A 27,865-nucleotide genomic window follows, 5' to 3' on the forward strand; every position below is an offset into this window, starting at 1 on the left:
TAACTATCCCAACCTCCCAATAAGCTAATATAGGCATGCAATAATTACTTGCATTTGTATTTGCTAAGGCAAGTTATTATTTTTTCATACTTAGTCTTAAGTGTTTGTTCAAATATATAAACTCTATAAGTGCAATATAAGTGCAACTGACCTTAAATAATTTATTTTTGATAGCAACAACCACATGAAGTAGCAATGTGATATTAGGCTCAATATTGTGTCAGGTTTTTGTGTCAATTTTTTTTTTGTCAAGGTTTATTAATTAATTTAAATATATGTATATATATATATATATATATATATATATATATATATATATATATATATATATATATATATATATATATATAAATGCAACCCATATATGCAATGACTTTAACTAACATATTTCTTTGATAAGCATGTTCTAATGTAATTTTATTTAATTTTTCATTTTAAACTGGAGACAAAACTGCTTGGCTGGTTATCAATATATATATAAAAAAATTGTCATGTGGTGCAACCAACATGCAGCGAGTACCCTTGAAGACCTTTATGGCTGTGTTAAGGTCAATAAGTCTTTTAAAATATCGGATATTTTAATCTTTTTATCACAAGGCATTGTTAGAATAGGTTGTAAAATGTCATGTAGTGTAGCTCCTCAAAACAATTTATGAATTAATAATCTATGATATTTTTATATTTTAAATATTTTTCAAGGTATAAATTTTATTTAATAAATATTTATTTATTTTTATATTTATCTTTTTTGAAAGTTGTGCACACATGCATTAAAGGTTTAGGAAAAAATGTTATTACTTTTATTACATGTTATTACTAAAAACAGTAAATTTGAAGTTGTTATAACTAAACGTAGCAATTGTTTGCAGTGATAAACATTTTTCAAAACCAAATGAGAACAACATGAAAACTGACCCATCAACCATAAAAAACTGCAACAGCAAAGCACTGTCAACCACTCACAACACTCTTGCATCATGCCAGTGAGTTTTGCATAAGAAAAATGTAGTTAACAATATTTCTCTTTGATTGTTTTGAATGTGTATCTATAAACTTGAATGCTCAAGGTTCGGTGTATCAAGAGCTAAACCATGTCTCCCATGGGCGCTGCCAGATTTGATCATTAGGCTCCTACAAATTTTCTTCCTGCACTGTATAAACACACACACACACACACACACACACACACACACACACACACACACACACACACACACACACACACACACACACACACACACACACACACACACACACACACACACACACAGAGGCACTGCAATCCCTTGTTCCAGTCCTTTGGGAGGACACTGACCTAGTTGAGGAAGCCTTGCAGAAGGAGGGGCGAGAGAGATAAAGATGTAGATGTAGATAGAGAGAGAGAGAGAAAGAGAGAGAGAGAGAGATTTTAGTCTTCTATTCATGATGAGTTTCTAAAGAAAGACATTCATCATGCATACCTGAAGAAGTGTATTATATAAATCACATACACACAGTTCCTCATGAATAAGCATGATACAGCTCATGATAAGATCTGAAAGTCTGTGAATGAATGACAAAGTCTATTGATACGTCTAAAAACTGTGTCATTGGAGAAAATAGGGAGCTGGGAATGAGGTAACAAGAGAAACCGTGAGGTGGGAGGGTGGAAGCAGAGACAGTTGTGGGAGGAAGAAAAACTGAAGGGGGAAGGACAATGCCAGGGGTGTCATGTGACGGTTTTGTCCCCAGCCCTTATTCGGTGTCCTACCACCATCTGTGAGGTGGAAATGTGATGCCGGTGGTCTCCAAACCGCCGCTGAAGCCCCTCGCACACCTTAAATTCTCTTCTTGTCATTCTGCTAAACCTTCATCTCCTATGCAAATGCAGAGAAGGTCTAGCAGTGCCATTGAAAGTGGTTAACGTGTTAATGTTACGGTGACAAACTCCAATACACAAGGTGGCAATAGAGTTACAGTTTAGCTTTTAGGACATCAAAGATTGGCTCTAAAGCTGCGTCCCAAATGACGCACTATACACTGTGCACTCATACACTATGTACTTATGCACTATGTACTCAACCATGTAGTGTATGAATTATATAAGGTTATTTTGTCGTTTATAATTGAAGTCTGATAGCCCCTTCCAATTTCGTTACGTAATTAAAGCTGTGACAGTTGAGTGCATGAAGTGTCCAACATTCCACACTTCGTTTTTTCGGTTATTTGAGTGCATCATCCAGGTGTTTAAAGTGCACTTTTTCTATTTGGAATTTCCAGTGTGAATGCACTACTCACATTATTTATACTACAAAACATCATAGAATAGTGCATAAGTACGCAATTTGGGATGGACCTTAATTGCTTTCTTCATACATGTTATTGTGCAAGATTCATCGGTTAAAATTATTAAGAAGAAAAAAGGTCCTTCATCTATTCAATAATCTGAATAGATTATGAAACAACTTTCCTTTTTGAGTGATGTCACCAAGCCCTTGTTTAAACCCCTCCCCTTTAACTATCTAACTTTTGAGTTAAAATCTAGTCTAGCTTGCATATCTAAGCATTAACATTGAGGTTCTAGCATTGAGTATGTTTATTTGTCAAAGTATTATACATTAGAATTGTGCATGAAACTTAATGGACAATATACAAAGACATGAAAAATATGACTTGCTAAAATAAGTCAAGATTTTACTTGTGACATAGGATGTCTGATTTAAACTGATATTTCCTTTTTTTTTTCAGTCGTTGTTGTGACAAAAAGAGTTGCGGGAACCGCAACGAGACACCCTCGGATCCCGTCATCATCGACAGGTAGGAAACTCTCCTTCATTAACACTTCCTGACACTGTTTGTGTTCCTGAAAACATCTGATACTGTTATCGTCATGCTGTTTGAGGCTGTGGTTGACGGCGCTTTTGAAGCAGTTCTCAGGACACTGAGACGCTGGAATCCTACGGCCGTCACGTTTTAGTCACTTGTTAGCTAAATGCTCTGTCATGTTGTTTCTTTTGCTGCTATTTTTTTCACCATGTTCTTTTTGTTGTGGGTTCAGGATTGGCTGAGCTCAAACACTTGATATTAATGTGCTTTTTATTGCTGTCTTTGCCTGAGTAAATTACAGGCCTAAAGACTTTAGTCAAAGGCTAGTCTTTGTGTTAAAAGTGTTTAGTGAGTAATTTCTCTTGAGAACATGTTTGACAGTAAACATGTAAGCAATTTAGATAATATCTACATGGTATGTATTTCAAATTGAGATCTGGTCCCCTCTTAAGAAGTAAAAAAAGACAGTGTTCTTGGTCTTTTTATTCTGTCTTAATCAAACCCACATGTAAAAACAATAGACTCCAGAGACCCTTGGCCCCCACTCATCCTCGCTACCCTGTTCTTGCCATCTCTCTCGATCCCCCGGGGCAACGCTTTCTTTCACCTAACATTCATCTCTTCAAATCCAAAATTAAACCCCTGCATCCTAACTGTAGTTGTAATAATGTTAGCAGTAATGCTAATAGGATTCTTAGCGACGCTAAAGATTTCACAGTCCTTCCGGTAGTGTTTTCATTGCTGTTAATGTTGTTAGCTTCAGGCTAGCTGTGTGCAGTTATGTGTTTTGTAATGTGGAAGCTATTAGCCGACGTCTAAGGGCATTTATTTTGACAGGTCATGGTTGTCATGGATTGAACAAAACAATCCTTTTCCCATTGTTGCAGCAACTGCTACGCTCAATGAAAATTGCTAAACGTTCCTTTGAGGCACACGAGGTGAACATATCAAAAGCTGTTTAGCCTATTTGAAGAAATTCAGCACTGAATCACGTTTCATTTGCTCTGGCTAAAAAGGCCCTAGCTGGAATATATGCAGCTTCCCAACTTCCCAAGACGCCTTTTTTTTTTTTTTCCATAATCTGCCCGTAACACTGGGAAAGGCCACAAATCATGGGTATATCTCAGTGAGAATCTATTGCCGAAGGGGGGAAATGACTTGATTTACACCACATGGAATGGTGTGTAAGAGTTATTGTGTGCAGATGACCAGACTAGGTTGATTTGTGACGTTTGTCAAAAGACCGTTCAGGCTCATTTGTGAAAATTAAACCCCACTGAGAAGAAAAAAAAATGTTTCCCACTATATCAGCTCTCCTGGTTCCGCTCTGCTTGTTTACTTCAGTTTTAGACAGCAGTCAGTAAGGAGTTGGACAGTTGCGGCTGTTCGGTTTCAGCCACTGACCCGTTCCTGCAGAATGGACTCAGGTGTGACTGGAGCTGCTCAGCCGACCGCGCTCGGACACAACAGATCTGCTGCCCCCCTTCATACCTGGCTCGCGTGTTTGTGGGTAGCCGACACAGTTTATGCTTCACTTGACCAGAATGGGTCAGAACCCTTGGGAGCCAGCTGTGGCTCTCTTATACACACGCTCATGCGCCTTTAAACCTCACTGAGCACACAGGCTCGATATGAACACAGGCTGATGAACCTGTTGGAGGATCTCATGTGCATTGGTCCCATGTGCAGTGAAAAGACCCACTAGAAGGTCTTGGTAACTTAAAGGCCATAAAAAACCAAAATTACTACATTCCCACTAGGAGAGAATCTTTAAGCAACTCATCTTTCAGTTTTTTTTTTATGGAATCATAATAGTTCTCAATTCAGTTTGGATCATATATGTATATAAAATTTATCATAGTTATATATATATATATATATATATATATATAATATAATTGTGTATATAATATATATATATACATATATATATATATAATTTGTATGGTCATGCAATTGTATTTTCTGTGTAAATATAATTTATTACACTGTCCTGCATATTTGCTATTTTTTAACTACAATTTATGAATTTTTCTGCACTGATGCAGAATTGTGATGCATTTGTGCTGCTATTTTTCCCTTGGTCCTACCCACTTAATAATCCTCCCACATATATTTCTTTGCATATAAAATCTTTTTTTTTCTCTCTCATAAAGGTGAGAGTGTTTGGATGTTGTGATCTGATCTGATTGTGTCACTCCTGATCTCTCGTCGCGTGTTTGCAGCCCAGAGAAATGGGTCATGCAGGAAAGAACAAAAAAATAAATAAAAAGGTAAAAAAAAAAAGAAAAAAAAGAAAACAATCTAATTTTGGTATGTATTTTTGGCAGCTACACATTTTCTCACAAGCTCAATGACAGCGTCTTGATTATGACTTATTATTTCTCCTAAATGCGTAACCTAAAGAAAAATAAATCCGAGTTCCGCCTTTTCCCTCTGAGTTATTTAGCTTGGTTAATAAGGGCTCATTAGCGCGCACTTCTTTCAACGAGCCGATTTGATTTCACACCAGTAATTAGTCTGGCTATGGCTAATTCTGCTGGTTTTGCATTGAGAGTGATGCTCTAATTAGATACGCACAGAACCCAGCTAATCCAAATCTGTGTTAAAAACACTAATGAACCCTTATTATGCTGTTAAAACAACTAATTTCATATTTACTAAGATTCGGATTGTAAACAACATCTGTAAACAAACAATATCCACCCTCGCCATTTATCGACGCATATATTTGACCGAATTGTCCAACTGCAGGTTGTCGTTAGTTCTTTCGATTTATTCGCACAGGCAGGGGGAATACCACAAATCATATCCACTCACAGAATTTGTAATGAACTCCACTGGGCGCTTCGATTTACGCCACATGTAAAACGATTCCTTTCATACTTATTTATCTGGATCTCTTTATTTGTTTTATTTGAACCGCTCCCTCTTGCATTCATGTATGTATGTGTGTGTGTGTGTGTGTGTGTGTGTGTGTTAGTGTCTCTAACGTGCTGTATAACATTAGCGACTCCTCAGCCGGGCCATATGTTCCTCTCGGCCTCTCCCTCTCCCGGACTGACCTTTCATCGGCTCTGTAAGATTATTTCCAATACTTTAATCCCGTCTCATTGACATGGACACAAAGCACACTGACATCTAATAGACGCCTCCTCACTTTCTCCTTTCTTCCTCTTGGTTTAATCACTTTCAGTTCAGGCCCTCCACCCCCACCTTCCTCCACTCCAACCCCTGCAGCCCTGGACGTCTATTGTTCACGTCTCATTTTATTCCAGACCCTCCCATCTTACTTCTGTTTATGTGCAGGGTGCCAAAAAAGCCTTGCATAAGTAGCCGTGTCCCTAAAATTAGCATTAGGAGAAACAGTTTTTATTTTTTATTCAAAGGGAGCTGTGTACTTGCTTTACGTGATGGACGGTAGCATGTCAATCGAAATCCTTTCCTGTCGGCCCATTTCAAACATCTCCACTTACCAGCCGCCTATTGTATCTGTGATGTTAGATCCTCTGGTGCAGGAGGGGTACAAGGACGGGTGTGTGTTTTCTCGAACGCATCACCAGAACTTACTTGAATGCTCTGCCATCGGCTTTTAGGATGTTTCATCTTCCCCTCTCAGAGGAAGTAGTTCTCTATCCACTCTGGGATCGCGAGGGCTCTTGCGGTGAGCCCACGCTGAGGGATGTCAGAAGCTGTCAGAGGGGCCGGCCGAAGAATGGAATGCGAAAGTTCCCGTGGATACCGTGGGACTTCCTGTACCCCCAAGACAAGACTCGGTTCTCAGCCCCTCTTGGCTGGCTTGACTCTCAGCGCTCAGAGCTCAACATCTGGATCTCTGTTCTCTAACCAAAACAACATTCGCAGAGCTGATGGAGGGAAATGGGTCACCATGCCCTTGAATTTTACATTTAATGGCCTGCTGAAAAAGTGCAGCTCTAAGCTAAAAGTTCACAGCGTGCAGGCAAAATAGATCTCAAATCGCATTAGCTTGCTGTGCATGATCATGATTCATTTTGTAAGAAATATGAACAAGTACAATTTTTACCTGTTTTTGCCTTAGAGTTAAAAAAAGAATTAAAATTTAATTTCTATATAACTTGCTGTGCATGATTATTTTTGTGAGAAATATGATTAAGTACGATTTTTACATTATTTTAGGTCTGATGTTGATTTTTGCAAATTTGGACACATTTAGGAATAATTCAGTGTTGATAAAAATCTAACTATGTGACATTTATTTCATAGAAAGATAGCCAAAGCACTTTTCAAGCAAAACATTTCACAAAAAGAAGCATGTTAAAGGTGAAGTGTGTAATTTTGGCATATAAAATAAAATAAAATAAAATATTAATTCAAAATAAAAAGTTGGGTCTGTATCTCTCAATTGCGACTTAATATATAATTCCTGTCCAATACAACCTTATGGCAATTCGTTACTATTTTATGTTTTAGCGAACTGGTGGCTAGTTCATATGATCTCATTTGTATGATTCTAAAATAATGAATTATATTCAAAAACTCCCCCTGCCTGGTTATCAAACATTATCATGTGCTAAACTATACCTGTGGTTACTCCATTGCGAACTTCATACTGATTTAAATCCCCCTGACTCCTGTTAAAATCACTGCAAAAATGAAGAATGTTAGTTCGGTGAAAAACATGTCCATCATTTGTTTACAGATGTGTTCTTATGCAAGAAGTGCCCCTTTAGTGCCCAAATACTTTATGGAGCAATTGTCTGAGAGTTCAGTTCAGACCACACCAGCGGGATACTACTGTGACATTAACGGTTTAATTAGCGCTATCTATGACCCAGCAGACGATTCTCTCAAATTAGACTGAGGTGACCATTGTTAAGTTAATCCAATCCAGATTGGCCTATTGAAGAAAGAAGAAATGCAAAAAAGAAGGCTTTTAGTGGCTAGTGTGAGAAAGAGTGGCAGAAATCAGCAAGGAGTGAAAGGAGAGAAAGAGGCGAATATCCGTGGCTTGTTCGAATGCGTCTGCTTGTCAGTGTAGCGCTGTGAGCTTCTCAGTGCCAGCTCTTTGTGACAGCCTGCGTGTGGCCCACTTAATCCCAGCCAGGAAAGACGATAATAACAGTGTCGCCCCCTACCTCTCCAAGTTAATATACGGTTAACGACTTCTAGTTCACTGCTGAAAATCCTATCATGCGCCTGGTTGACCCCTAAAGCGGCGTGCGCGTTTGTCTGCGTGTGAGTGTGTCCGTCTCTCTCTTTCTCAACTTACTTTTCACTAAAACATCAGCACACTTTCTTTCTTTCACTGTCTTTTCTTCCTTCTTGCTGTTCGGTGCTGTTTTATTTGGTTTTTGTTGTTAAACAAATCTTTTGAGTTTTGCTGGTGAGATATCACTTCCTTGCATTGTGCAAAAGGTAGCAGTAGCAGTTGTGTGTCCCCTCAGAATGCTCGTCTCCCTCACTGCCTCGAACAGAGGATTGAGTGTGTGTGAGAGCTGTCAATCAAGCTGTCTGAATTCAGCTGTCAATCAGTCAGCCTCTTTAGCTTTCCTATTAGCATCTGCGTTAGAGGAACAGATTTTAGGTGGCTCATTAACCCTGGCCTTCGTTCATGTTTAAGTGTACTGTACTTCTAGAATTTTGCAATTAATGAACTATTTTTAAAGCAGCATGAATGAGATCAGATCGAGTTCTTATTTGAAAATCTGCGACTGACAGCAAATCTCAGCTTGTTTTGTATGATGTTTGTAATTCATTTTCAGAGATTTGTTTTATTCCAGAGAGTATGTTGCACTGGGAATGGTTGTTTACCGTGGTAAGGTGTTCTGTGTGTTTGCGTGAGTGTGTGAACATCAGAGCTCTGATGATCTGGGCTTCCTGCTAAATGAGATTTTGACCTGAGCTCATAATGGCAGACAGGATGGACCACTCCTAAGCCATTGATGTCACTTCCTTCTTTCTGCTATACTTGTTTGCAGGTGCAAAAGAAAAAAGTGTGAGAGACATGCAGCTTGTTGTCAACATGTTTTTCCATATAATGATATTTTAATTAGATTTCTTTCTCTGTAGGTGGCAATTATTCCTCTGACATTCATTTACAATCTCAATTTCTATTTCATTTATTTACCAAAATAAGTGTATGCATTGCATACATAATTCTATTTTAAAAATAGCTTGTGATACTATGCATTATGCATGCAACAATTAATGATTCAAACAAAAGTGTTACATTGTTGTCACATGACCTATTATGTTGCATACTTAATTCAACAAGTTGCATATAATTATCATATTGCATTTTATGATATTTTGCATTTTTGCACCCTTGTTTGTTTTGCATTGCAGAATTATACTGCTAAATATATAAGCTACTTATTATTAAATTATTCTATACAGACTAAAGCACAACCCCATGATTCAGAGCAGTAATTTAGACTTCTGCTTAGTTTGATGTTGGGGCCAATCTGGACCGGAGCCTCTCTGCTGGTCTTCCCCGTCTAGCATGTGGGTGGCTGTATTTATTCAATGTGAATTTTAGGGAGTGTAACTGAATAATTTATTAATGTATAATGTACGGGATCCATGAGCTCTCTGTATCCCCGCTGTGTTTTGAGTGTCTCCTTAGCTGGGATCCCCCTGTGCTTGGGGCCCATTGTTGTGTTTCGATTCCACTTCCTGTGGGGAAAGGTCACCCGTGGCTCTGAGAGAGAGAGAGAGCAGTGAATTATTCATGCCATTGACTTTGTGTCAGAGAGAAAGAGAGAAAAAAAACTGAGAAAGAGAGAGAGGAAGAACTAAAGATGTTTTATTCATTTATCCTATTTTGAATCCCTTTTTGCACCTTCCATCATTAGAAAGCTCAACATTTACATTTCATGCTAATTCATGATAGACTCCCAGATTCCACCCGAGCATAATTCTCACACAATATAACTTTTTTCACTGATTTTTAGAAATTCAGTTATAATATGACAAATTTGTAATCTGTTCTGTTCCTTGACATTGAAAATTACAACATCCCAACTAAAGCAGTTTTGAATGGCTTGTTTGTGAATTAACTGCCACAAAAACAGACAAACCAAACCCAGTACCTTTACATTTGCACCTAGTGTTTCTCTGCGGTGGGCCTAACCAAGTGCCCTGAGGCGGTGTTTAAAGGGGCGGCACACACACACACTTCTCCTGAGCCAACCTCTTGGAGCTATAAGGACTGGAATTGAAGTAGCGTTAGGGAAAAATGGCCTTGCCCCGGGATATGATGCACACAGATGTGTCCCTGTGTCCCTGTGCATAACCAGCCCCCCATTATGCACCGGGCAATCAGCCCACTAGAACAGGCAGGGTGGAAAGGGCGGTATGTGTGAAATGTCAGGTTTAACTTTGTCTTTGTACACAAAAATACCTTTATTGAATGTTTTTTTTTTTAAATATATTTTTGTTTAATCATGTTTTATAGACATGCAGCATTAAGTACCTTGGAGTACCATGTACTGTAAATACCAGGGGGCCAGGGTTTGGGTGGATAGTGTTAACAGTTTAATCCGTTAAAAACCATTTTGCATCCAGTAAACTGACCATCCTTTGATGGCTATTCAAAGAAAGCAACATATGTTATTTATATTGTATATGTGTTATATAACATTTTTTTAACGTTATTATAGCAGCTATTGATTTTGTTTTAGAAGACTTTTAAAAGCTTTTGGTTGTACAATGTCATGTGGTGTGACTCCCCCAAAAAGTAATGATATTTATAAAGTAACTTGATATTTGTAAAACCGCCATTTACATAAAAAAAAAAAATTGTAATAATAAAAAATAAAAAAACATAATGTGTATAATATGTCAATTTACCTTGATGGATACACCACATAAAATTTAATTTCATAAAATAGTCATTAAATTGAATGGTATCAACATTTTTGAAAATCAGCATAAATATTTTTACATTTTTAAAAAAGAAATTAATACTTTTATTTAGCAAAATGGATTAAATAAATCAAAAGGGACAGTGAAGACATTTAGAATATGAAAAAAATATTTTTAAAATCTCTGTTAATCAAAGAATCCTGTGTATCACATTTTCAAAAAAAAAAAAAAACATTATATATTTTAAGTAACTGCTTTTAACATTGAAAATAATAATAAATGTTTCTTTAGCACAAATCACCTTTTTAGAATGATTTCTGAAGCATCATGCGACACTGAAGACTGGGGAAAGGATGCTAAAAATTCAGCTTTACATCACAGTAATATACTATATATTACAACAGAAAACAGTTTTACGTTGTTTTAAGTTTTAACATTTCATATTTCATATTGATTATTTTTTATTTTATTTTATTTTATTTTTTATCAAATAAATGACACCCTGGCATGACATTAAAAGTCTTACCGACCCCAAACTTTTGAACAGTAGCGTACTTGTTATTGTTCCATATACCATCACGCCAAAGTACCATGGTATTACCATTTGATACCGCCACTATGTGGCCACAGTACGTTTTTGTGAGCACAAGTAGGAACATCTACTACATCTACTGGCTGATAAAACTGTGGTTTGGATTTAGGTGCCAATGCAAAGAGCTACTCTCACTTAATGGTCATTAATATCGCTGCCAGAACACCCCTCCCTTTACCTGACCTGAGAGTCCACATATCCATGAATGGGCCGCTGTGTACCCATTGCCCCCCCCACGGTTCCCAAATCACCACCACCTACCCACCCAGCGCCCGACCCGGTGAGTTTGCATTAGCAATGCCATTAAAATGAAATGGACGCTGTTGGGCAGGAAACTCAACTACTCTTTTGCTCAATAGACAGATTCAGTCACGTCCCTCGCCCCTCCCGGCGTAATGGCCACGTATAATTTCCCATCGCGAGGCTGTGTGTGTGTGAGCCTGTGCACATGTAATTTCATTAGGCTGGTAAGTGGTAAACATTCCTCGCTCTGTTTTTTTTTCTAACGTAATTTAGCAGAACTCTGTGTACACATCACTGCCATATTTTGCCGCCGCAAGGAGGGCTGTTTTGAAATCACGCTTTTGAAGCATCGCTCAGAGAGTTCTCCGTGCAGTCAGGACTTCAAAAGGCCGCTCTAAAGACGGCTCTCCATCAATGTGCCATTAATTTCCATACTGCCTGCTCCTCCATCACTTTAGAGGGAAGCGCGCCGGGTGACACTTGAGATTTTAACTTTGCAGACTTTGACGGAAGGCTCCAAAGGGGTATGATTCACTTGCTTGCTCTGGTAGTTTCGGGGTCGACGAATGGTCTTTTGGTACTGGTCTGGTCTCACAGTGACAGCGGGGGTCTGGGGACAGCTGGACCTTGGGGAATGGGTTGACTGTCACCATCCAGGCAGGGCATGATAGAGGATGCCGCGGTAGCTGTCAGTCTCGACTGTTTTGTTTGTGCACACGAGCCATTTTTCTGCAGATAAATGATAAAGTCATGAAAGAGCAGACGGAAGCCCCCTGCATATTCATCTCCACCAGTTGGTGTCCTCTTGCAGATACCTGTGCTTTTTTGCAGTTATGTTAAGAGGAAGGTGACATGGAGGTGGCCTTATTATTCTCCACCCTGGAGGTGTCTGGGAATGTGTATTTATGTAAGAAGCTTCAGTGCCAGCGCCTCCAGCTAGTAGGTCCAATATAGACCTGAAATTCTTTTTACTCGCCTTCTTCCTCGATTTAGCTTTTTTGTAGGAGGAGGGGGTCGCTGAAGAGGAAAACCCTCTGGGAACGGTGGGGAGTGATGATTGACAGGCCGTTTGCAGCTTCTTCTTCACTTGCAGAACTAGACCCCAGCCCCTGGTGAATTCCTCCCCAAAAAGTTTCCAGCCTCCAAAGTTCAACATCTCAGTCAGTGGGGAAACTTCAGACCCATAACAGTCATTAATACAGGTTGCAGGCGAGTTCAAGCGAACGGGTCATGCTGAGAATGTAAACAAGGTGTAGATATTGGTTAGCGAGTCAGCACTCTGGACTGCGCTGAGAGAATCTAAAAGTGGGGGAAGGCTCTGGACGTGGCGGTCATGCATCACTCCATTATTAATAGCAGGGTCTGAATAAAAACGCAAACCTTGTCAGATTTAACGGATGGCTGCGTCCACACGGTCTGCCCATCAAAGACAGGCGGTGGGGTGCTGGAAGACCGGGGCGCCGCCAACCCTAAAGGAATGCGTGTGTGTGTCTCGGTGTGTTTTTACGGCACTACCTGCAGGAGGAAGCGAGTGGTGAGGGTTGCCAGGAAAGAGAGCTCACGCCGTCAAAGTGATGTTGCATGGTAAAACATGCCCTCTTTTTCTCGCAGAATACAGTATTATCCAACTTATATAGAGACAAGGACAAATTTCCAAACAGTACAAAGTGCATCATAAATAATATATATTTTAAAGCTATATACAGTGCTAAAAATGATTTTCAAACATGTAAATATGTATGTAAAGATTATTTTACATACATATTTACATGTTATTAAATTATATTCTATAATTTTAATGTTACTTGCAATTTCTTTATGATTATTTGTGACATTTACTAGCAGTTTCTGAGTGAAAATTATTTCAAAGTAAATCCCACACCATTTTTAGTGTAGGCTATATGGCTGTTTCTTTAACTTTGGCCCTGCGGACGTTTAGAAAATAAACTCTTGAAACAGACTTTTCATGTTTTCACATGATATTTTGTTTTTGTTGTGCATGAACGTACAGCACAGGAGAATTTTTGTTACTTTTTGTCATTTTCTTTTTTTAAAGTCATCATTTCCATTCAGTGTCATTTCCACCACATCTCAAATTATGTATTGTGCTCAGTAGCATTCTGTGATGTAAATGACAGGGTGGAAATGACATGTTTAACATTTTATAACATGGTTGACTTTTTTTTTTTTTTGTCTTGCTAAGGCTAATTTAATAGCTAGCATTTTGTGGATTCCAAATACAGGGACCTTTTGGGTAATTTTGTAAAATTTCATTTGATTGGAAATGACGCACAATAGAAAATTCTGTTCACAAATAAATCAACAAATTTAAAATGAGTTCACAAATGAAATTAACTATTTCATAATTCATCACATCTCATACATTTCGTATAATCGTCATATTTAAAAATGGATGTAAATAATTTTTCTGACATTAAATATTGAGATGGTTTTTGCCTTTGTCAAGATGATCATACTTTTAACATGTAATAATCCAAATTTGACAAGCATAAAGTAACAAAATCCATTAAAAATAAGAATTTGAAAAGTAACAAAAACGGAATTGTAAAAAAAAAAGTTAAAGTTTTAATATGGTCTTTATATAACGAATAGAAAACGTTGACATCTGTTTGTTTTAATAAAAATAAATCCCTTGCCCAAAGCTGAAGAAACAGAGATAAAATGGCTCACGAATAATGTTTCACATGAACTGTAAAAGCTTCTATTGAGCTGTCATATACACTTGTTTTGCTGTTGCTTCACATTATTTGGATTTTTCTCAGCTAGAACCACATTGTAACATAGCTTACTTAAAAAGCATAACCCAGGAGTAATATTGTTTTATCAAGCTCTCCATGGCCTATAATATGATACATTTCTTGGTTCTCTTGATGGCCTCACTGGGTGAAGAAAACTCTTTAAAGTGTGTAAGGATGGGCAGGAGCGAGCCAGCCTGGAGCTCTAGAATGAGCCACTGGTTCAGGGTGGGGGACTCCATGTGTCAGTCTGTCTGGACCACTTTACCACTGGGTAATTAACAGGCAGCCGACACCGCAGTCATCTCTGTGGAAGATTGCTCATCTCTCTGTTGATCTCTGCCTCTCTCAGACAACCTCTTGACACAGACCAAGCAGAGAATCATCTTCTAAGTGTGTGGTGGCTTTGTGAGGGTTTAAGAACTTTTTATTTTTTTCAGTCATTTTACATTTTAAATCGTGTCAGATTAATTTGTCACTCACTTGCATTTTGAAAGCAGTCAGCAATAATGTGCATTCTGTTTTCTTGACGAATGGTCTTGGTTGGTGGTGTATCCTCTGACGTGTTGTACAGTGGTGCTTGCATGCTGGTGATCAGAGTTTGAGTCCTGTTTGGGTCGTTTCCCAAATGTTCTATTGCCTATGATTCACTGATACAAAAAAAAAAAAAAAAAAATCTTTAGAGATGCACTCATATTAAAATTCTGGCTGATATTGATAAACTGAAAGCTATTTTTATGTTATGGCTGGAAACTGATAAATAAATATATTAATTTATACTATGTAAAATAAATACATAAAAATAAAATATAAAATAAATAAAAATAATGAAATAAAATAAAAATTACAGATAATAAAATGTATACTATTTATACTAATTTGTAAGTTAAAAATGAAACACAAAAAAGTAGTTTTTAGTGCTACAAGTAAATTTAGGCATCACATTATAACGTTATGAAAAGTGGATATCTAGATTGGCTAAAGATTGTATTGTTAAATTATTAGAGTTTGAAACATTAACTTTCAGTGAGCTTTAGGTGACAGCAAAGGTGATCTAACTGTAAAAATAGGTGAAATGACCATTCAAAGTCATGAATATCAATTACATACCAATTCTAATAAGTCCTGAAATTATATCGGCCCGATAACCGATATGGTACAGATATATCAGATACATCCCTGGTTGTAATGATCTTTTCTTTGCCTCTGAAATTACATTATTTTTTTCCACTAAATCAAACTAAATCAAATTCCAAAGTTTCACTCCAAATACAATCTTATTTGGAAATACAACACATTACTGCAGTCAAGAGGAAGACCTTTTCATCTGTGAAGGAATTAAGGAATAGGACCTCACATTCTTGCATGCACTTTCTGCGAAGATACTTGGCTTATCGACCGCCACCATGTGATAAAAAGAATATATAAAACCTCTTTCGACCAATTACACTCCAGGCCCTGTGGTGACAATGCCCTAAAACGAGAGCAGACTGGTGGCAAGTCTATCTGACCTCTCTCTTTTAACACTGGGATGAAGCACTCTTTCATTTTCCTCTTGTGTGTATGTGCTTTTGTTTTTCGAATGCCGGTCCGGGGTAGCCTCAACCACTCCAAACTGAAAAGCTTGAGATATATTTCAGGAGTTTGTATTGGCAGGATACGAGCGCAAGGTGCCCTCCTCTTTTGGTGCCATGCGAGCCGCACAGCTTCATGTCCTCGGGCGCTTCCCTCCTACAACTGAGTCACAATGAAAGGAAGAATGCCTGGAGTCCGCCACAGCTGCCACTCCTGCTGTTCGGGCCAACTTTAATGCATTCACCCCGCACCCTCGCCACCCCACCACCGTCTGACTGTCAGTGTCTGTAAACAAATCTGAGACAGGGATGAAGAGAGAACGCCATTAGCATCTCATTTCAGCGTCTTCATCAGGGGGCGTTCAGGGTCCCTTAGCCTGTCCGTGATAGGAGATGATGTCATGTGTCTGGCCGTGCCGTCGGACCTTTTGTGTGGATCAGTGGGCTTTTCCTGTTCGACAGGTCTGTCCGGCGATCGGGCTTGGAGGGTGTTCGACAGACGACTTCCCCTGCAAAGCGCTCCAGGAAGAGTCCCGCCGCGCACAGCATTGTTGTCCCCTCTGCGGGCCTCTGCTCCCTCCGCGCCAGCTGCCCTGATCGATGGCCTTATTCATCGTCTTGGTTGTCCCCGGCAACATGCAAGACGGCTGTACAACAACAAACATGCCCTGAGACGATGGGCGTAAATCAAGAGTTCACTTGAGCCACCAAGACAGAGGGCGTGCAACCATGCTGGGCTGTATATCAAATATTCAAAATATATTTGCAATGTGTAATTGGTCATATGAAGTTAATGAACACTGTGGATTTTGAATTGATTTGAATGTGCTCTTTATTTGACCATAAAGTTCAATAGCAAAAATGGTGTTTAATTGGATTTTTTGCATTTTTGCAAATTGTTTCAGATTGTTAATTTTAATGAATCAATTCAAAACTGTTTCAGTGATTCAGCTGAAAGTCTCTGTGTGCCATTTCTGATTTATTATATACATATATGCATATAACATTCAAAATACATAATAATAATTATTTCATTATATTTGTATTATTAAACATTCTCAGAATACACTATTCATATATTATTTCTGCATTGCCTAAAAATAAATAAACTACAGTCCCTGTGTCTAAACTAAAATATTTAATGTATAAATAAGTTTATATAAATGTATTATTATATATATATTATATATTTATATATAATTTGTTTAAATATATTTATAAATGATAAAATATGTATTAATTATTATTTGTATTATTTTTTATTATTAACAAAATATACTATTAATATTAATATATTATTATACATTGTCTTAAATAGATAAAGTGCTGTGTCTAAACGGTCACACTTTATTTTAAGGTCCAATTCTCGCTATTAACAAACCATTAACTATGACTTTTATCTCAATAAAATCTTTATTTGCTGCTTATTAATAGTTAGTAAGGTAGTTTCAGTATGTTTAGGTATTGGGTAGGATTAGGGATGTAGAATATGGTCATGCAGAATACGTGCTTTGTAAGTACTAATAAACAGCCAATATGTTAATAAAAGGCATGCTAATATGCAACTAGTTAATAGTGAGAATCGGTCCCTATACTAAAGTGTTACTGTCTAAACTAAATTTATCTTATTTTAATGTATAATAATGTATAGGATGTTCGTCATTTCTTCATCTAATCATAGCTTTTCAGTCCCCAATGTGTGCTGTGTTTCTGAGTAATCAGTGTAATGTGTGAAGTGTGTTGTGTCAGTGTTTTCATTCATATATCCCACATCAGTTGTTTTGCCTGACCCTGACAGCAGCTGTAGTGTAACATCCCATTCATATTCAGGAATTATTTGCACAGATACTCAATAAAGCCACAAAGAAGCTTATGCAAATTGACATGGAAGATTAAAGATTATATGTCCCTTAAACCAATTTTTAAGACTTGGCTTTGTTTGTCCAAGACAGTTATCATTGTTGTTATTGTCTGTTTTTTCTGTTGCATGATGACATTGTTTAGACTTGTTGTGGTGCCATTTCTTTGTTGACTTCAGAGAAAAACAAGAGTGTTAGATCAAAACAAAGCATATTAGCTCAGGGGACGGCAATGCCTCTTGGGACGTCTAGCTCGAAACACCTCGCACAACTTCAACATCAAATACCCTTCATCGATTGAGATTAAGTGCTAAAGGAAGTCGCGCTCTTTTTGCCTCACATTCATACTTGAAAAAAAAAGACATGTCCACCCCCTCCACCTCCTTGGGGCGGAATAAGAAACGCAGAGAAATCAAAAAAGAGAAACGCTGCAGATTTCTAATTCAGTCAAGTAAAGCACTCCCCATGTCAGCTGTCAGGCAGGAAGCTTATCCGGGGGTCAAGGGTCACAACGCTGCCTTCATGAGAGTGCTAATCGATTAGCCGTCAAGGCATTGCCGCCTTGCTCAAGTGGCAAGACCGATGGCAGGCCACCTGGGTCCCATTTCAATAATTGCTCTCTGCCTGGGGTGTACCACCTCCTCCTGTTTCTCCTTAAGAGAAGTAGAGATGGAAAACGCAATGAAAGTGAAAAATAAACAGCAATAAAACAAAACACTCGCTCTGTGCCATGGTGGCACTGGAAAGTGTGTTGTGGTCCATATTGATTAGCGGACACGGGAGGAATTGTTTAGTCGGAATTTATCGAGTGACCCTTTGGAAGGTTAAACCCGGAGCTTTTGGCCTCTCATCCAGTCGTACTCGTTGTGTTAGGATCCTGTGGTGGAACTTGGACTAGCTCATTAGCTTCCTGTGCTCGAGTCTCTCTGGACGTCTCTAATCGAGGAGAACTGCTTATGAGTGGAAGATAAGGATCCCATCCAAACAATAAAGAAGTTCAAAGGCCCACATGATGACACACATGTATCTCAGCCTGTCGAAGGAAATAGCTACATTTCCTCTGTTGACAAATGTCAGAGCTCTACAAGATAATATGAGGAAGTGGAGTCATCCATCTTTGCTGAGGGCCTGTGTGAGAAACGCTGTGTTTATAGCTGAGGGTTTCATCTCAATACTGCAAGTCAATACAAATAAATGAGTGGTAAATGGGTAAAAATGGACATTTGTTGACTGCATTGTGCATGGTCAAACTGTTCTGGTGTTCAGGGGCGCTTCCTCTTCTAACATTTTTTCATTTCTGAGCAGCTCTAATATAATGAGTTATAGCCTTGACGTTTTTATTCTTAATTGGCGAATGAGAACTTGGTCCACCCTTTTTTACAACAGAAATCACATGAGTAGCCGTTCTCTTTAATAGCCATGTTTTCATTTTTTAATCGAAATCAATAGTTCTGGCCCATTTAGATGGAATTAAATCACATTAAAATCTATTCCGGAGCCAGGGTGGGGTTTAAAAAAAGATGCTTGTAGACACACACACAAACACACACAAACATGCACACACATGCAAACGCACAAACACACACACGAACACACACACAAACGCGCACACACACGCACACATACACACACACACACACACACACACACACACACACACACACACACACACACCCACACACACACACACACACTGTGATGCATAGGAAAGCTGGATCGCCCAGGATATATGGCAGTGGCGATTAGGCGCTAATAGATTGCTCAGTCAGGAACCGTAGCTTAGGCTGCCATTAGCGCCACGTTACTGACACGAGCCTCACATCGCTGATGTCACACGGTCAATTGGAGACAAGGCAGGGCCCATCCGTCAAGCATTTAGCACACCACTCGTTCATCTCCACCATCCTTTGGCTTTATAGTCCTTTTCTAAAAGAATAACACTGCTTAGTCAACAGCATTAGCAGTAATGACATGATTTAATGTTATGATTTAAAAAAAAAAAAAAAAAAAAGGATCAGTTAATCAGTTAATTCATACAAAAAAAAAAAAATTAAAATTAATGCACCACTTCTAGGATGAATATTTTATTTATGTATTCTATGGTTTGATGTTCGAAAATGTTTTATTCTAGCTTAAAACATTCTTTTTTATCAACACTTGAATATAAGTAGGTTTCATAAAAATGTATAGTTTTGAGCAAAAAGGTGAGAAAATCACGTTTTTTATCAAAAACTAAATCTGGAAAACACCTCCAAAGCTTGCACAGACATATACCATTTTGAGATTTATACATAATCTGAAAGCTGAATAAATAAGCTTTCCATTGATGTATTGTTTGTAAGGATAGTAACAATATTTGGCCGAGATACAACTATTTGAAAATCTGTAAATCTGAGGGTGAAATTTTTTTTTTTCCAAATATTGAGAAAATCTCCTTTAAAGTGGCAGGCATAAAATGAAAGTCTTTTTTAACCTTTTTCAGTGCCTTATAGTTTATTTTTCACACGTTAATGAAATGCTTATCGGTTCAATTACTTTGCAGCGAGCTGTGGGTTAAAATGGCACTTTCGGCCAAAACTTCATACCAACACTGAGAGACCCAAAATCATAACATAAACTCACTCGCCATCAAAAAGACAGCCATTTGATTTGTTGATTTAAGTCACGGCTTACTTCCCGCACAAAAAAAAGCTCCATGTCATGGCTTCAGGATCTGTCCTGTTCTTCCGAACCACAAGAGCTAGATCATAAATTCAGGTCATGTTCTGATGAGAACCCTCACCATCCACCCCTGACACTCATCTGCCCCCTACACCTACTCCCGTCAGTGGCATGACAGGGATTTGTAGTCGTGAGGCAAGCGGATTTCAGATCCTCACGGTTTCTGGCTGAAGGAGGATTGTTTTCTAAACAGGCGGAGGAATCGAGACGTTTCACGCGAGCTCCAGTCACAACACGCTGGTTTGTTTTCACACACCCTCTGATTTGTTTAGACAGTCTCCTCAGCGAGGGCCTCATCTCTTAATGTCAGAGTACGGCTGGATGCGATGTAGGCAAATCAGCGCCACCGCATAAACAGCCATTTTTGCATCTTCACTTGTTAAGCGCCTGACCTATAATTTAGCAGTCTAAGAATCTAAGTCAAAGAAGATTAACAGCATCTTTAACGCCCGGATGGTTTAGTCTGTGGAAAGCGGCAGAGATCGTAGGGCCAGAAGTTTTACTCGGTGTTGTCACTTGGATATAAAAATAATCGCATCCAGTCTGGCTGCGAGGTGTTTTTTAGCATCTGGTGAGTCTTTGTCGGTGGAGTTCAATAATAAACAGGCCTATTAATAAAAGTCATTGTGAGGTTATTCCATGAAGAATAAGCCTGGTGCGTCAAACAAAGGATCTTGAAACAAAGAGTGTGAAGGTTTGTCTCAGGTGATAAAAGATCAAGAATAGCATGGAAATGTATGGCAGAGGACAGGGCGGGAAGCTTTTCGACCCCTTCGCGCATACATCACAAAAGAAAATGACCTCCAGAGCCTTATGGAACCGGCTTGTAAACAGCAAGGGACAGGCACGCTGTCAACGCCGGAGGGTCACAGGCATAGACTAACTGTATAAACACCCTGTGTGGATGCAGAATGACGGTTGGAAAATTTAGTTGTGAGGTGACTAGTATCTGTTTGCAATGTACCAGCATGATAAGAAATACCCAGCTAACTGAATGCAATCATTTTAAATTAATATGAATGAAATACACAGCCACAAAATAATTATGTGTTAGGCAATGTAAGGGTTATTTTGCTAAGATTGCATTTAGTAATAAAATGAGAAATATAATTATATGTACAAATTTTTGGTTGTACCACCTGACATTTGATGGGGGTAAATTTAAAACCCAAGTCTAAAGATGACCCAAAGGAAAAATAAATAAATAAATGAAATGAATGTAAAAAGTTATTTAACAAATTAAACTTGTTTTAACACATTGAATCCTAAATGACAAATATGCATTACGTTCATTTTGCGAAAAAAACAAAAACCTTTATTTGCCATTGACCGATAATACATAATTAAATTTTTATAAACAAACAAATATATTTAAAGGCAAGAAAGCCTCTCTTTTAGATAAGTATGACTTAATGATTGCATTCATTCATTTATATTTGGTATTATATATTTAACTTTAGGTCCTTATTTACATCTTTTTCATGTAACGCTAAATTTAATATAAGGTAATCTTTAGCAAATATTAAAATGAATTTCAGTTTTCATACTGTATTTTATAATGTTGAGATGACTAATTCAAAAGGATATTTTTATTTGTTTTATTTTAAAAATTATTTGTATTAAATAGTGTAGCATTTTATTTTGTTATTTTATTTTGATTTTATATCTTTGAGATGTTTGTTTAATTTACCATTATTGTTTAGGATATTTATTTTTGCATTTTCATTTGCACTTTTTTTCATCCAATGCTAGTTAAATCCTTTAATAACACTATTAAATTTAATCTTTAAATTAAAATGAATATCCATTTTATACTGTACATTATAATATTTTGATGTCTAAATTCCATTGTAGCATTTAAAATGACTAATTTAATCTTTTTATTTTGTAATTTTTTTTTTTTTTTTTTTAAATTGTGTTTAATTATTAATTTTGTAAGATAAAATAGTGTAGCATTTTAATATTAGTCCTTTATCTGTTAACAGCTATAACATAAAATTAATTACTGCGTTATCAAATTGAGTTTTTATATCAGTGCATTTTCAGTGGACTCAACCACTACCCAGAATACCCTCTGCACAGTGGCGGTTTTGCACAGGCAAACACTACTCTACTACAATGTTTCCAGTAAATGTAAAAATATAGTTTTGAGGTACTTTTCAAATCTTTCTTCAACAACGATGACAACAAAATGTGTTATCACAAAAATACCTTGGCTCTGAATTTTGCGGTCCAAAAAATATATGTAATTTTGTTCTGGGTGGTGCAAGTAGTTTCATTTGTCATGTACATCTTTGTGTTGTGACAATGGAAAAAGGGCTTGGGTCACCCACCAGAGCTGGCACCAACAGGAAGTCGATTCCCTCACCTCTTCCTGTGACAAACAGCATTAAATGTACTTTCTTACAGGTGCTGATTATAGTGCAGAGAGTGAGAGAGAGAGAATCTAATTATGTTTCTGCCTCTCTCGTGCACATCCTCTCTGTAAGCCCTTATCAACAGCCAGAGGTGCAGAGGTCAGACCCATGCTAAGATAAGGAGTGGAGTGTGTTTGTGTGTGTGCGTTTGAAATCGTCGACATGTCACCATCAGATGTGTGGAGGGGCTCTGAATGATGAATTCCTCTACTCGCTGGATTACTTCCTGTTCTGGAGGGCCCGGCTCCAGGAGCGATGGCGGCCGCCCTACTCCCACAGGAAGTGGGCCGGATCAGCTAATGGAGAGGAATGTGTTCCCCCAGGGAGTTCGGGGTTCTGAACCCTCCCCTGTTTTTTTTTTTTGTTTGTTTGTTTTTTACGTTTGGGGTAAGGGTTGTGTTTTTGTAGTGTAGTTTGTGTTATAAGTAGCCAGAAATAGACAGACAGAAATAAACAGAAGGGAGTCAGCACTTCGGAGGGGAGTTAAAGGGCTCATGGGAATGATGTTACCTGGACATCTGCATTTGCCCTGTTGAGCATGAAATCTCAAATCATTGTATTCTCATCTATAAAGGAACAGTGTGACATTTTTTTTCAATTCAATGTCAAACCAGTGTTATTAGAGCATTTGATTTACTTTCTTCAAATGAACAATGATTTCATTTTGATGTTTTCTATATACAGTATCAGAAAATTATACAGTAAGTAGGGGCTGACAAATTATATGGAAAATAAATTTTATGGCTTATAATAGCTTTGTGAGACAAACAAACTTCAATTTAAGTTGTTATTTGGGTCAATGAAATGACAAAATTGTTATTTTTTTTTTTGTCCAGATCTATTAATTTTTAATTAATATAATATTTATAATTTTCAATGTTTAATATAATATAATATAATATAATATAATATAATATAATATAATATAATATAATATAATATAATATAATATAATACAGACTTGAATACAAGTCTTTACTAATACACAAAATGATTTAATTAAAAAATATTTAAAATAATTAAAAAATATTTACATTATATAAAAGTATAAAAAATATTAAAAATAATTTTCATTTATTTATTTTTTTGGTCAAGTTCTAATATCATAATGAGGAAAAACCTTTTAAAGTAGTTATTAGTTATGAAAATCATCCCCTCCACTCAAACTCACCAATACGATTTAAGAATAACAGTGTACATTTTGGTTTGGAATATGATGCATGAGTCATACAATTTATATTCATAGTGTTTAATGGAGCATCACAGACCCTGGTCACTGTATTGCATGGAAAATAATGGCAAGAACATTCTTCAAAATATCTCTTTTGCCATTCCACAGCAGAAAGGATTTTGTTCCTAGTTGTCATCAAGATAGATAAATTGATAAAGTCAAGCACATAATTAATCCCATACCTGGATTTCCTCCATTCTGAAGACCATAAGCAGTAATTTGGGATACTGTTTCAAATAGCATGTGAAAAGCATGAATGGCTCGTAGCATTCCCATGGCCAACAGCTCCAGTAAATAATGAAGCTGTCAGTAGGGGGCCTGTGGTTTTGCAGTCTGGCTGTAGGTGGATGATATACAGCAGACCTCTCTGTTTCCCCACAGCTTAATCCATCATGCCAGGCCCTTATGTGATTGTACAACACCGGGACGCGATCAGACTCTGCCCTTTTGGGCATGCTGCCATATGCCTTATTTGACAGAGAGCATGTGGGAAGGGTGATAGTAGGGGCCAAATCAAAGAAATAACACGGAGTGTTACTTGGCCTTACAATACTTGGTACTTACAATACTTCGTTTGTAATAATTTGCAGTTTATTTTTGCTACTGCTTTTAACTAAAAATTAGGCCCAACCAAAAAACAAGTCCAAGTGTTTTGAACAGTATATCTGTTGTTTTATAACTTTTTCAAATAATTTTTGGGGGTCATGTGGAAACCCCCAAACTGATAGCAGTGTCTCTTTTACTTGAACTCTTACAACAGGAATAAATCTAGCTGCAATGTTGGAGAAAGGTATACTTTTTACAGTGTAAAAAAAAAACAAAAACAACAAAAACAAAAAACAAAAGGTAAAATCACTGGAAGCTATGGCAGCCAAACAAAAAAACGTAAAATTAAAGTAAAATATCGTAATTGAAACAAGGAAAAATCTGCAAAATAATTTTTTTTTTCTGTAAAACCTTTAATGAAAATGTATGTAAAATTATTGTTTTTGCACTTTATTTCAATTACGGTATTTTACTGTAATTTTACGGTTTTTGTTTGCCAGCCGTAGCTTCCAGTCATTTGACCAATTTTTTTTTTTAGGATTTTTTATGTATTTTTTTTTTTTACAGTGTACAATACTACGTTACCCCATAAGAAAGTAACTAATTGTGTTACTTAGTTACTCTTTATGGAAAGTAATTCATTACGTTAATTTTGCGTTACTTTTTGCCACTTTGGGAAGGCTTGCTTATTTGTTTTTTAATAAAAAAAATCTAAAAGTGATATTTTGGCAACTGTAATGGCCATTTCACTCCAGTGAAATTAATAAGCCTCCGGCTGAAGGAAGTGCCTCTGCAATTCACTGCAATTCTCTCAACACAAGGTCAGGAGAGGTGTCAGTGAATAAACAGGAAAACAAAGTGCATTACTTATTTGAAAAAACAACTCCGTTATTTCATTATAAATGTAAAAATTATGTGTTACTTTGCTAGTTACTTGAAAAAAGTAATCTGATTACATTACTTGCGTTACTTGGAATGTGTTGCCCACAACATATAAAGAAGTGCATTTCAGATGAGATGTGGGGCACTCAATGCACTCAAATCACGGGGAATGTAAAAATGTTTTTAGCATGTTTTTCCGTATCATGCCAACATTCCTCGCTCTGGAGCGAAAGACACAAGCAAAAGGGAACGGTCCTCCAGAGCTCAGTTACAATGACAGGGCGTGTGGATTTCTTTTGTTTCTTTTTATAATTTGTCCCGGAAAAACTGACAATTGCTTGGCTGTAATGAGCAACGTTATCAATCTTGCTGATGACAATAGTAGGAAAACCTGTGCTGTGTGCAAGGCAGGAGGGACAGCATTTCCCCCTCGAATTAACCACATTGACCTTCACTTTGCTTTCTTTGTAGTGCATGCATGTTTTTCTTAGTTTTCATCACTTTGTGGAACATCTCAACATTTGTGTGCCTTTCGTGTCTTGAAGTGCAAGCGTCTACAAGTGTGCAGAAACATCACAAATGCCGACAACACATCCTGGTTTGGTCTTGATTTATCCAGAATGACCAGATTCAAGCCTGGCTCCATGTAGCAATGGAGGGTAAACACATAAATGGAGTATTTAGGGGGGAAATGATTTGTGTGGGAACCTCCACTGAGTTTATGAGTCTGCCATATGAATATGCCGCTACACATCGCAATATGGCAGGATCACCAAAAAAACCCCATCAGCCTCTTGAATTCCCAGAGCTGTTTTATTTCTAGTTGTTAAGATATTTATCATTTTCTGTCAGCTCAAATTTATTTTTTTTAATATAATGACAATATCATTCCAGTTACCCTCCCACAAAAATCTATTATTTAATGCAACAGATTATTTTGAGAGGTTCTGGTTGTTAAAATGCATTTTACATATCATTAATTAACTCTAACACTCTAATATGCAAAAAATATTTTTTTTCTTAGTCAGTGAGGGAGTCTGAATGAAGGTCGGAGGTTTTGTCATTTTTGGACTCATTCCTCAGTTTGCAAAAAAAAAAGAAAAAAGATTAGATTATTTGTACATACCCTAAAACATAACACCCCATTAACACCATCAACAATGTGAGAAAGAGTTCAGTTATTCAGTTTCAATTGTTTTCCGCCCTCTCAGAGTACACACTTCCTCCCTGCATAGACTGTATGGTTAATAGATTATAACTGTTTAATGTTTGTTGAATTATACGTTTAATTAAAAGCACATGCTGCTTTAACTGTTTCGCCCAGGGAGAGATGTTAAAGCTCGCTCTGCAGTGCATTATGTTCAAGTGCTGCTGCAGCTTTTTAAATGACTGCTGAACCAAAACGGCTCGTGTGTTCCTGGCTCAAAATGCACCTCTTTGTTACTCTATACTGCTCGGCCAATTACCTGCCTCATTATGTCCACATGTGGGCCAAATCTGGTACCAAGTAGCAGTGCAAACCTCATGAAATACTGCATCATGAGAATGTACTTCAGGGTCTGAAATTCTGGGAATTTGTTGTGTGGATACATAATTCACTTAAGGGTCTGATCATTTGTTATGTCATTTAATTTCATATACTTAACATAAATGATTAATATAGCTTAAAAAAACACATTTATTAAATTATTAATATTTTATATTTAGTAATAAATAAATAAATATTATAAAATTATATACTTACATTAATTTATTATTAAAAATTGTAATAAAATTATATATGTACTGTATATAAATATTTTAAAAATGTTTATTTACAATATATACACTACCAGTTGTTATAGATTGGTATCAGTAAGATTTTATGTTTTTGAAAGTCTCTTATGACCAAGGCTGCAGTTATTTGATCAAAAATACAGTAAAATAGTGATGTTGTGAAATTATAATACAATAAAATATAATTGTTTTATTTAAGCATATTTAAAAATGTTTTCAGCAGCCTTACTTTCAGTGTCACGCGATCCTTCATTCTAATATGCTTATTTTGTGTTTAAAGGTGCTGTATGTAAATTTTTGACTCTACTAAAGCATAAAAATACCATAATATGTTTGCAGATATTTAAGAAACATGTTAAGTTAACATACTTGTTTATCTGAAAAACAATGCTACAGTCAGTTATTCTCCTTTTGAAAATGTGCGTTCCGGGCCGGAATGTCGGTCCCTGTTTTGGTTTGTGAAACCCGCCCACTGCCAGTTTACCCAATTGTATTTCGGCACTCCGGGTTGCCAGTTGGTGAAAAACATAGCGTATTTTATTTTATTTATCTTCAAGTGCACTCGTTTCTGTTGGTGTCATCAATTTGGCAACCTGTGTGTGTCAAGTCTGAGAA

General features: G+C 37.2%; 1 protein-coding gene across 3 annotated transcripts in view; it reads left to right on the forward strand.

Moving 5' to 3' along the window:
- The window catches only part of LOC109045316 (transcription factor COE1-A-like), a 120,359-nt gene that overhangs the window by 12,763 nt on the left and 79,731 nt on the right, over nt 1-27,865 (forward strand). For all 3 annotated transcript variants that reach the window (XM_042748284.1, XM_042748285.1, XM_042748283.1), the window contains exon 6: nt 2,728-2,796. In XM_042748284.1, coding sequence (XP_042604218.1) covers nt 2,728-2,796 — 69 coding nt within the window. The remainder of the gene's footprint in view (nt 1-2,727; nt 2,797-27,865) is intronic.

This window comes from Cyprinus carpio, chromosome B21, assembly GCF_018340385.1.
Source record: "Cyprinus carpio isolate SPL01 chromosome B21, ASM1834038v1, whole genome shotgun sequence".
Taxonomy (NCBI): Eukaryota; Metazoa; Chordata; class Actinopteri; order Cypriniformes; family Cyprinidae; genus Cyprinus; species Cyprinus carpio.